The sequence below is a fragment of the Bombyx mori genome, chromosome 22 (genome assembly GCF_030269925.1).
Source record: "Bombyx mori chromosome 22, ASM3026992v2".
Classification (NCBI taxonomy): Eukaryota; Metazoa; Arthropoda; class Insecta; order Lepidoptera; family Bombycidae; genus Bombyx; species Bombyx mori.
The window spans coordinates 693,923-706,866 of NC_085128.1; the positions used below are offsets into that span (position 1 = coordinate 693,923).

The window sequence follows — 12,944 nt, forward strand, 5'->3', positions numbered from 1 at the left end:
TACCTGCGTTGAATGACGTCAGCAATGATATCTTAATAAATAATCTATGCTTTTCATAGTCATCTAGTCTTTTGTCTAGTAATAAAAAACCTGCTATTCTATCTTTCCTTCTTTTAAAACGGGTATGCCCATCCGGGCGTACCTGGAATAGCTCCCTAGGCTACCAGGAAATAGGGAGGAAAAAAATAGGTAGTTCAAAGTAGGTATTATTCCGTAACACCGTTAGAGCATTCAGGGTCTCAATGCTCTTGCATTTGATACCTGACATTAGTGTTGAATCTTTTGTAAATTCTGTTGTCTACACTGCATAATAATAATAATAGGTTGGGGAAAAAGTTTCTTCGCATTTTTTAAGTTTTTTTTTTCCATATAGTTTATTTACATTTAACTAAAGTATGTAGGTACCATTTTGTTCGATAACTTTTTGCCATCTTGTAAGTAGGGACATGATTCCATTGCTAAAGAAATTTTGGGGCTTCTGATCAAAATACCGCGACAATTGGCTTTGGCAGTCCTCTCGTGATGTTAACCTCACACTGCCTAAAGAATTCAGAAGAGACTGAAACAGGTAGAAATCTGAAGGTGCAAGGTCAGGAATATACCGCGAATGCATTAATATCTCTCAGCCAAGCTCCCTTAATTTTTGCTGAGTGGCTAAAGATGAGGGAGGTAGCGTAATCGTGATGAAAAACCACACCCCTTCTGTTGGTTAATTCCGGCCGCTTTCTCTCAACTTCTTGCTTTAATCTCATCAGTTGTTCGCAGTAGAGTTCAGAATCGATGGTCCTGCCTGGCGGTAGAATCACAAACGAGTACACGGTTCATTAGGTTTCCTTCAGTGAGCTCGTGAGGTACCCAAATATCGAGCTTTTTTATGTACCCAATTTTTTTCAAATGCGCCAAAACTGTTTTGTGGTCAATTCCCAGTTCTTCAGCTACGTCGTAACTACTGATATGCCGATTTTGCTCCACTTTTTAAAAAAATACATCCATTTTATCCGTAATAGGGCGAACAGAGCGACGTGCATCTTTGACATCAAAATTTCCGGATTGAAAACGCTTAAACCAAACATGTGCTACTCCCACAGACACTGCACTAGGTCCATAAACATCGCAATTTTTTTTCGCGGCTTGCGTTGCATTTTTACCTGTTTTGTAGTAAAATTTAAAAATGTATCGAATTTCTTCGTAAGAATCTTGACAGTACGAAAAATAAATAAAAATCACACACTTTCCGAATTCGAATTTGGAATTATCTTCTTTAAAATTTAAGCTTTTAATTACACCAAAACCAGATGCAAATAGTATAGCCAAAGAGATTTTATTACAAGTTCATACATACTATAATGTGAAAAGACTTTTTCCCCAACCTATTATAATATTGTTTTGGAGGTAATGTCATCGTGAGTGCATTGAATGTGATCATCATCAACACTTAAATGATTGAACACTGTGCTATGCTCTGAATCAGAATAGAAACCGCCCGCATACTTTACAGTTAGTGGAAAATCGTAAACATTAGTAGAAATCTGTAAACATCATAATAACCTGTCACGCATATTCAAAAGAAATTCAAGGAATTTCTAAAAAACAATCATAGGACTGCTTTCGTTAAATTGGCATGGAATTTCAATGGTATTATTCCACGAAATGAATTAATTCTGAATAGAATAAGATTTTTCCTTATATTGTACATGGTACATACTGCGGTTTGTCTTATTTGTTGTAATTTTTTTGAGAATGTAGAATTCAAATAACACAACAACAACAATACTTATTTTTAATGATAAGTAGATTATATGTGTAAGTGCTTACATTAAATCAAATAAAATAAAATCAAATCAAGTTGTAAAAAATCTCAAATAAATGAGCATAGGAAAACTAATGTACACTTTGGACAGAAATCATTTTGAAGGCCAAAGCGACAAAATCCTACAACAAACTTTACGGTTGGTTGATTGTGGCCCGGGGGCCTGTTCAATCAGTCGGTGACCAAATTAATTGCAAACACAATAGATGCGCTTCAGGGGGCTAATTCTGAAAGTATTAATTATCTTTCAAGTATTCCAACATTATATATTTTATATTTGCCGGCTTCCTGATCATTTTCCTCTGTACATACTTTGAGTGTTTTAATCATTGTTTGAATTCGGAACGTCAAAAGTGTCAACGAGCGACGTCATGACACTTTCCCCTTTTCAATTCCAGCCGCCAAGGGCGACACATCGATTTCATATTTCATATATCTTTAATTTGTCACATAACGACTAATAAAGATATCAAAACCAATAAATACAGTCCACCCTCATTTAGCACAATGCAACAATCATGCACATCTATACTTCATATTTTAGAACGAATAACCTACCCGTACGGACTCGCAAGACGCAAGACGCGACACATGCATGTCGTAAAAATCTGTTATTTCAATATTACAAACAGATACTCCAATTTTATCTATATGTATAGATAACGGCGAGTCATATTGACCGACCCAACAATCCTGTAGCTGTACTGATATCGCCCTTTTCTCTGGTTAAATGTTAAGTGTGTTCACAAACACTCGCATTTGCAAGTTAACAATTTATTTACATTGTACTTTGAAATTTCTCCAACCTTCCATGAAGAAGACGTTAAATAAAAATTAAAATGTTGGCTTAGAAGTAATTCAGTATAAAAACTAATTTAAATAGGTGATTTTCTTAATTTGATCCTTTTAGATCATTATCTAGGAGATATAAACTCTATTTCCATACAATCATTACAAATACGAGAAGGAATAAACTATTAAACTTTCACTATCTAATTACATCTGACATTCATTTATTGATCTTTCATAGGACTTTTTGGCGGGAACGCGAGGAGTGAAGTTGTGTGATTTGTTTTATTTTGTCTATTTAGTGTTCCTTCGGGTTTAAATGTGTAATAATGGTGGTTTATTAACTATTTAATATCTGTGAAAGTGCACAAATGTGGGAAAATGAAACAAAGCCGCTGGACGTAACTTATCGGGATCCTCCAAAAATTCCACTGAAAAAATCTTAGTAAATGACCACCATTTTACTGAGATTATATTTCATCTCATATCATCTTATTTCATTTCATTTAATTTCATCCCAGTTGATTAATGTCAGTTGATTAATGTCTCAAATTAATCATCTTCCTTTAATTTCACTCCATATTATCATTTTTCATAAAAATGAGATAAATTAAAATAAGACATGACTTAAAGGTCTTAGTTACCAAGTCATAAAATACCTTTAAAAAAAAGATCTTTCATATGCACTTGTTTCAATAATTATTTCACACAAAACACAACTACTTCGCGTCATGATTTTCCACTTTAAATTTTCCTATTTGAAATAACATTTGTTGTTCCGTCATACAAATAATACTAAATCTGTATTTGGTTTCTATATTAACCCTCTAAATTGTGTTCACATAGACCACATTGCAGCCAAGTGGTGTAATATAACAATAGAGCGACCGTGACGCGAAATCCAAACGAATTCTCGAAGACAATTTTACATCCAATTGTTCCATAATAATGTGACAATTTAAAAAAACCTTTGTTTTTGTGAGTCTTAATGATTATATTCCTTTGAAGATATATACATACTTTAGGCCAATTGGAATGGAAGTTATTTTGGTATATATTTTTTTTCTTACCTATGCTGACAGCCTGTAGGTGAACTCACGGCGCTCAAGCCGGGAGTGTTGCTAACACTAGCCCTAGTAAGAGCAGCGCTTCGCAAAATCTACCACCGGTTTGGAGACGCGACTCACTGAGAAGATCTGGCGAGAAACTCAGTGGGCTGTGTCTATGGGTTAATTCACTCGTCGAGCCCTTCGTCGCAAGCGACGGGTTCGATGAGGACGGTGATCGGTGCTTGTGGTACCTAAAAGCACCTTTATGGATCGGAAGGATCCGTAATGACGTGTTTAGGGCGACGTCGTCAATTTTTGTTCCTGGAATGTTTTGAATACTCGCAGAGCTTATTACTTCAATTGGCAGCAATACCAATATTATATTATTATATATACAAATATTACCACATAGGTTGAAACAATTCGCTGTCTTCCATACGTTGAGGGTACTATTTTAAAAGGGCTTATTAGAATGACGAATGTACAAAGTTTGCACTGGAACAGATAAACTATACAAGAACAAAATAAGCACATACAAATAAACATATATTCTTTTCAATGTATAAGGATTATTGCATATATAAATGATAATAAATAAGAAATTAAAATGCTCAGAAGTCGTTTAGATGATTTAAAAAAAAATTGAAAAGGAAACAAACAAAATAAGTTTCTACCAAATAAGTAATATTTTCTGGCATTGTTGAAAAGAAGTACAATGTTTTTGCTTCACGTATTAATATATAGATATAAAGTCATTGTTAGGATTCTATAATATAATATTTTTATCCAGCTCTTTACGAAAATATTTCAAAAAGAAAATATCTTTATATACATTTGTCACAATAGGGTCGACATCGTGGGCGTAGGGTGGGTAGTCGCACAAAGAGATTGCGCAGCACGAAACGATATGACAGTTCAACGGACATAGATAATACACTTAATATTTAAGAGCAATATGCTTAGATACAATCCGAGTGATGACGCCTCGATTCTGTCGAAGTACACCACCCGAAGTGAGCTGATGTTTGACGAATAATTGGGGCTCGCATCCACTAGATGACGCGCCTTTACCTTGTTTGGCGTGCCCGGATGCGACACATACCTGCATATATACAATTAGCGGGTCGAGCAGACTCAATTCTAACCGGAATATTAAAAATGTTTGGCTCTGATCGCAGGGCGACTTGCAGCCGCAGGGCTTAATAATAAAATCGAATTATCCGGAAACGAATTCACCACATCCGGCTTATCGTACCCAATTGTTTTCCTAATCGATATTGAGCCTCAGAAGTGGAAAGCCCCCATCGAGTATTATTGCTCGGTAGACAAACTATCCAAATGTTGCTTGAATTCAGGACTTGTATGTACATAGGTATATGTGAAAAATTATGTTGAGGATTCTTTTCGGGCGATAGCTTCGCAGCATTGACAATTGATCGTAGGACATAATGAAAGCCTACAAGGGTCATAACCACATTTTTCTCTACTTCTGTCAGGAAGTAGTTTTATCCTGAAAGAGCAATATTCATAATTTCATGACTATCGGATCCACTAGCAGCTCGGTACGGCACCACGAGGGTAGTGAAATCGCCTACCATTTAAGCTTTTAAGAAGGCATCTTTACTATAGTTATAATCTTGTTGTGTCCCAATTCACATTTTCTCGCTATATTTCATTTTTTTTTTAAACTGGTTTAAAATCTTATCATTCTCCTGCCCTTCTCCTGACTTGGGGTCGGCGCAACATGTTTTCTCCTTCCGTACTCCTCTATCATTTTGCGACCCAAATTGTTGCGCCGAGGGTCGCGGGTTCGATTCCCACATTAGACAAATATTCGTGTGATGCCTGTTGATCATTCGACAACAAAAATTCGTTGAATTACAGCCCGCTAAAGTGAGGGCTATAAAATACGGTGCCCTGTGGTTGACCGAGTTCCAACCCTTATAGTGATTTGAAACCAAGAAATTTGAGAAATTCACAATCAATAAAGATGTCGTTATCGCATTGACGATGGCCAAAAAAAAGACCACAAAATGGCGTCGACATTTAAAAAATATATTTTTTAATCCCTTTTTTTATATTTTAGAATATTTTTTTAAAGTACTCAAATTGGAATTTTCTAAAATCCAAGGCAGATAAGATAGAGATATAAAGAAGATTTGCACCAAACTTCAAAGGAATGGGTTGGGTAGAAACTTGACAACCACTTAAAAAAGCCGTTTCGAGAAAAACGCGTATGAAGTTTGAGAAACAATTCCAGTAGAACAACTCGGAAAATAGCATTTAATACTTATTTTATATTTTTCGTATAAAGGTATACAAATATATGGAAGTGAATTTAATTATCAACTTCAATTTCTCTTCTCTTCAATCTTTAATTTGATAAGCGTATTGTAAGATTGTGTGAACATAATATTGAGTCCTTAGAACTTATATCTCAAGGTGGGCGGCAGAATTTACGTTGTAGATGTCTATGGGCTCCAGTAACCACTTGACACCAGGGGGGCTGTATTCACTTCGAGAATGCGGCACGACATGAGAACCCTCTTGTCGGGGCCGCTGGAAACTACATAGCCGGTCCTGTAGACCGAATGGTAAACAATCGACGTCGCCCAAAGCAGGTCATTACGGATCCTCCCGATCCATTAACGGTGCTTTTAGACACCACAAGCAACGGTCACCATCCTCGTCGAACCCGTCGCTTGCGATGAAGGGATTGAGGAGCGAATTAACCCATAGACACAGCCCACTGAGTTTCTCGCCGGATCTTCTCAGTGGGTCCCGTTTCCGATCCGGTGGTAGATTTTGCGAAGCACTGCTCTTGCTAGGGTCAGTGTTAGCAACACTCCGGTTTGAGCTCCGTGAGCTCAGCTACACACGTTAGGGCGAAGCTGAAATAGCCTCTCAAGGCTATCAGAATAGGTAGGAAAAAAAGGTGTCTGTGGGCTGTGAGCGCGTCCACACACCTAAGTAATAAAAAATAAAAAATAAATATTCGCTCCACTTAGATGCTGCGTCACAAAATCAACGATATCTCCGAAAATAATTCCAATCTTGAAAAATCTGTTTATGGACATATTCTTAAGGGTTCTTAACTTTGAAAATGTTCATAAAAACAAAACGATTTTTCTAATTTCTAGAACAGAAATAATACCTTAATACTTGATTAAAATTTAATTTAATAATATCAAAGTTTTTTTTGTTAAATAAAATATGTATTATTTATGCTTAATAGTGGCATAACTGTAAATGACTTATGCATCATTAAAAATGTTAATAGGTTGTTGGCTATGTCGATAAAAGCAATTTTTTTACTGTGAATAAAGCTAGCATGAGAGTGAAATTATACGAATGAGCAATTAAAAAGTTTTGAAAGTTGATAAATTTGCTGGGAATATATTTTTTAACATGATAATTTATGGATGAGCTAAACGAGTAATGAGAGATCATTTTTCAATTAATTATGTAATCTTGTAAGTGAAACCTTCAAACTCATTAACGACAATTAATTAGAAAATAATTTTGATGGATTCTCACTAATCTGAGACAAAAGCCTTTAAAACGGATTAAGACGAAGTTTAAGAAGAAGATTATGAAGTTGTCGTGGCCTAAAGGATAAGATGTCCGGTGCATTCGTATGTAGCGATGCACCGGTGTTCGAATCCCGCAGGCGGATAACAATTTTTCTAATGAAATACGTACATAACAAATGTTCACGATTGACTTCCACAGTGAAGGAATATCGTGTAATAATAAAGATCAAACCCGCAAAATTATAATTTGCGTAATCACTGGTGGTAGGACCTCTTGTGAGTTCGCACGAGTAGGCACCATCTCCCTGCTTATTTCAGCTGTGAAGCAGTAAAGCGTTACGGTTTGAAGGGTGGGGCAGCCGTTGTAACTATACTGAGACCTTAGAACTTGTATCTCAAGGTGCGTGGCGCATTTACGTTGTAGATGTCTATGGGCTCCAGTAACCACTTAAAACCAAGTGGGCTGTGAGCTCGTCCATAAATTACGTTCATCATCATCATCATCTCAGCCTGTCTACTGTCCACTGCTGAACATAGGCCTCTCGAACTGATGTCCAGTGCGGCCGGTCCGTTGCCACCTGCATCCAACGTGACCCAGTAATTTTTACCAGGTCGTCGGTCCATCTGGTAGGTGGCCGTCCCACACTGCGTTTGCCAGTACGTGGTCTCCACTCGAGGATCTTTCTGCCCCATCGGCCGTCCGATCTTCGCGCTATGTGGCCTGCCCACTGCCACTTCAGCTTGCTAATCCTACGGGCTACGTCAGCAACTTTGGTTCTTCTACGGATCTCCTCATTTCTGATTCGATCTCGTAGAGAAATACCAAGCATAGCCCTCTCCACAGCTCGCTGCGCGACACTAAGCTTTCTAAAAAGATCCCTTGTGAAGAACCACGTCTCGGAACCGTAAGTCATCACTGGCAACACACATTAATTAATGAATAACGTACTCACCAAATATTCACGATTGACTTCAACGATGAAGGAATAACATCGTGTAATAAAAGTGAAACCCCCAAAATTATAATATGCGTAATTACTGGTGGTAGGACCTCTTGTGAGTCCGCACGGGTAGGTACCACCGCCCTGCCTATTTCTGCCGTGAAGCAGTAATGCGTTTCGGTTTGAAGGGTGGGGCAGCCGTTGTAACTATACTGAGATCTTAGAACTTATATCTCAAGGTGGGTGGCGCATTTACGTTGTAGATGTCCATGGGCTCCAGTAACCACTTAACACCAGGTGGGCTGCGAGCTCGTCCACCCATCTAAGCAATAAAAAAATAATAAAAAAACTCGTCTAAGCAATAAATTAAAAAAAAATACTTGTATGGGCTTCTTACAATTCTTATTTATTTATTATATTTTTAAATAAGCAAACAACCGTGAAACTTATTCGAAACGATTGATAGTTCAAAGTTGATTAAAGAAACATTTTATGCCATCGCTCATGAAAGCAGTTATTTTTGGAACGAAGTTCCTTATAGGACGATGCAGAGGGGTACCCTAACCGGGAAAAAACGTCCGTAACGTAAGATTTTTATTAGTAATGCACACAGTGTACGACTTAACTTTGTAATAACGTACAAATTAGTAATGCACACTGTGTATGACTTAACTTTGTAATAACGTATAAAAAGTAAAATATTTTTTATTTATTTTTATTAATAAAAAAATCATAATAAAAAATGTATATCCGAATAATTATTTTCTTTATACCTCGAATAGGACTTAAAATTAATATTTTTATAATAAGAAACTTCGTTCCTATCCGGTGTCCCACGACACCACACATTTTTTTTTTTTTTGTATTGCTCCTTTTTTTGGGATTATTATGCATGATATTGTACACATAAAACGTTTGTTATCTTAGAACAATTTAGAAATCTTCTCTTGACGTTAGCAAACGAAAACGAATGACAGTTCTTAGGATGGAGGCACAGCTCTTCAAGAAGGCTGGTTGGTAAGTGAAATGGCGTCTATGTGCGCCTCCATCGGCTAGGCTCTGTTGTAACAAACTAATGACCGTCTCCGACATATAATTTATAAGAACTTTTGAAATACGTGTTATTTGTTTCAGTGTCACAGATATATTCCTGGTGAATCTGTCGGCGGCAGACCTACTCGTGACTGGCATTTGTATGCCGATCCAACTGAGCAAGGCCATTACCCTCGTTTGGTTCTACGGAGAGACTGTTTGCAAGATTGTTAATTACATTCAAGGTGAGTTTTCGCATCCGAATAATGATATTAGTCCGAGGCAGATAGATATTTTTCTTAATTGTGGTAAGATAATGTGTTGCTATGCTCTCTTCCATCTGCCGGGAACGTGTTATGAGCTTCTTCGGACACATCATGCGGTGTCCCAGACATGACTTAGAGGTAACCGTACTCGTCGAGGTAACCGTACTCGTCGAACTCGACAAAGAGTTCGCCGTGCAACCTAACCCATGAATCAGCTCGCTGAGTTTCTCGCCGGATCTTCTCAGCGGGTCGCGATTCCGATCCGGTAGTAGATTCATTCGCGAAGCAGCTACTCTTGAGTTGTTAGGTCTCCTTCGGAGGCGCTAGGGTAGCTGTTAGCAAATCCCACTCCTCCTGGCTGAGCCTTTGCTCGCCCACCTGTCCTGGTGAAACTGGAAGGGCCACCAGTAATCCTTCAATCATAAAAAAAAAACATGACTTAGAGAAGCTCATAATTACGGGTCGCATAGAGGGCAAGCGCGCCGCGGGCAGAACACCAGCCAGAGAACACTGTGGAAGAATGTCACATTTTGTTGCAATCCTCAGCAGTGAGGGAACGATGAAGAAGAAAAGGGCAAAATTTAGGGCACATTACATATTACTTATACCATGTCTATTTCGCTAAAGACCTGATACATCCCAGCAGACATCATAACACAAATAAGAGCACTTAAAAACAACTGTAACAACACAGTTTTGAGATCTGAATTGGAATTTCCATCTTACTTATCCATTTAATTAAAGCTTACAAAACAATAGAAATAAGTAGACTGATGGTACCAATGATGGTAGATGTTAATTAACTAAAAGAGCAATGGAAGTAAAGTAAAAAATGATGTTGAAAATGGTATTAATACGAAGACAACAAAGGAACTGAGAGTATAAAAAGATGTGTTTTGTGAATACTTTTTTCTATATTAATGATACGTAATAAATCCTTCCGAAAGTTCAATGAAATTAAAAGTCTTTTGGAGTTAATTATGTCTCGATTAATTATCATGACTTTGTAAAAAAAAAACAAGTGATAAAGAGCGAGAGAGAGAGAGAGAGAGAGAGAGAAATACATATACATATATGTACACATACATATCTCCGTAATTATATATACAATTAAGTGATAATTAGATGAAGTAATCCATTATCTTTGCCGTTAAGCTATGTGTTTGTAAATGAGATCATTTATACATATTTCATGAGAATTAATAAATTGTGCACTAGAGTCTACGAGCTCGTTCAAGAAAGTATAATTTTAAATTCAATTGATGCCATGTCGCAATTATCAAACTTGGGCGAGAAGTGACTGTTTTACTGAAATTCAAAAGAGTTTATTAATTCTAATGGTATCTGTGAGCTTTGAAGATACTGTAAATAAAAACAAAGTTTTCCACGTCACGTCAATTTTATTTATAAGTTTTCTTGTGAAAATGAATAATGCGAATGATTGGTTACTTTTAAAAACGATTTATTGATAGAGGAAAAAGTTTCTTCGCATTTTTTAAGAAAATTCATAACTATTTTAAGCTGCTGCATAGATTTTATCGCGGGCCCTTGAGCGCGGCTTGAGAGCGGAATCATGAAATTCCGTAACGAAAAAAACCTTCCAGCCCTCACTACGCCTACTATGTAGCTCGCGTTCAACACATTCACACGTTGCGCTTGTGTAGTGTTAAAAGTAAGAAGTAAACACCGATTTATGTACTATCAAAATATGTGATATAATTTCGTGGGTAACACAACGATAGTGCGATTCAGCTTTTGCGTCAAGCGCCATCTATCGACGAGAAACGGAATTGTAAAATAGAAAATTATATCACATTACAATGCGTTAGGCGTGCCATTTTTTATCGCTTAGTCGAAGAATTTTATTACTACTCCTACTACTCATTCAGTGATTGGAGTGGCATTAAAAATAAACTAGCTAAACCGTTGATTCTGGGCGAATGAGAGTTAGAACTAGCATCCAAAGGCGTGTCTCTATCCCATGTAGCACCCTCTAGTGAGTGCGCGGTCAAAATGGAATACTCACAATCGCTTACTTCGCGTAATCAAACTTCCCCTCTGCAGTCATCTCGAGGATGCAGAGGTTGCTAGACTTACTGCCCCAGTGGCTGGACCAATGGTCGCGGTCAACGTGGGGAAGACCGCGACCATTCTCTTCGGTCCGGTTCGCACAAGATTCGTCCCGGGGCAGCTCAATCTCCGTGGTGTCAATGGCGAGTTTAGATCCAACGTCCGGTACCTGGGGGTCGATATCGACCGGAGTTTGAGGATGCCCGCCTACTCCAGGTCAGCGTTGGCGGGGGCCCGCTATATGAATTTTCTCCTCTGGCCGGTACTGTAACTTCCTCCCGGGCGCCATTCTTCTCTGCAAAGATGAACCTAGATTATTATGTATATGTACGTATATATGTCGATGTATAATGCATCTGTGCACGCATAGGAACCCCCTTCCCCAATCCACCCAACATCGCATCATCACCCCTCACCTGCGTTGCAGGGAGCTACTACACGGGCAGTGCGGATCGCCCCGAGGTCCGTTTCGTACCTCTGTAAAGGGGTACGACGACCCCGTTCGTTCGTTTAAATAAGGGACATTTCGTCGAACAACCAGCGGTGTTCCAATTAAAACAACCCAATGGGACCTTTAATGGACAATTATTCGTTCAATCTGCTCGTGGAGAGGGATCATATTACTATTAGGGCTAATTTGAATTTGAATTTGAATTTTGAACAGCTAAGAATAATTCGTTTCAATAGAAATAATATTTACATAACGAAATTTGTGTTTCTTCAAATTTAAAAAACACTTAATTCGCTCGAAAACTGTTAGGAAACAAGAAAGCGGTCGAATTAAAACCGATACATAAACGTTTATTGAATATTTTCATTCGTTGCTAGTCTGCATTTGCAAATGTTCACACGGATACAATATGAGAATGCCGGTAGTGATCGAAGCGATACATAGGAAAGTATCGCTTTATTTATGGTACTGAAAATAAAACGTAGTATTGGTCCGGGAGAATTGCTTTGTCGCTCTTTATAGGGATGATAAACGGGTTTTATCCGAGTGCCTAATGAGAATACGTATGTAAAGGAAGAAATGGGAATATATTCTGGCGTAAGCTTGTTCTCCTTAAACGATGACCTAAGTGTGGTTATAAAAATAAAAACCTTATTACAAAATAAATAAATCTAAGAACTGGAATTATATCACGCTCATGTTGGACAGAAAGTAAATGAAAATTTAATATGAAAGCCACAAATTGGGTTCATTCAATTTTTACCAAATCGAGGATAATTTTTGATCGTGTTTCGTGTCTTTCGTTCCAAATATATTGTAAGCATGTTTCTGGACCTATGGCTTTAAGGTTTAAGAGTAACACAATATTTAAGAAAAATATTTGGTCTGAGCATCAGCATATTATGCTAATATTATTTTATTATTTCACAGCAAAACCAGTTGCCATTTATGTTGTAAGAGTTTTTGGGCTTTCAAAATATCTATTATAATATTTCCGATAAGG

The 12,944-nt window shown here is 37.5% G+C and overlaps 1 protein-coding gene across 1 annotated transcript in view; it reads left to right on the forward strand.

Moving 5' to 3' along the window:
• The window catches only part of NGR-A12 (neuropeptide receptor A12), an 84,926-nt gene that overhangs the window by 13,943 nt on the left and 58,039 nt on the right, over positions 1-12,944 (forward strand). Inside the window, 1 exon segment of the mRNA NM_001134237.1 lies at positions 9,257-9,399. Within this exon segment, the coding sequence (NP_001127709.1) occupies positions 9,257-9,399 (143 nt within the window).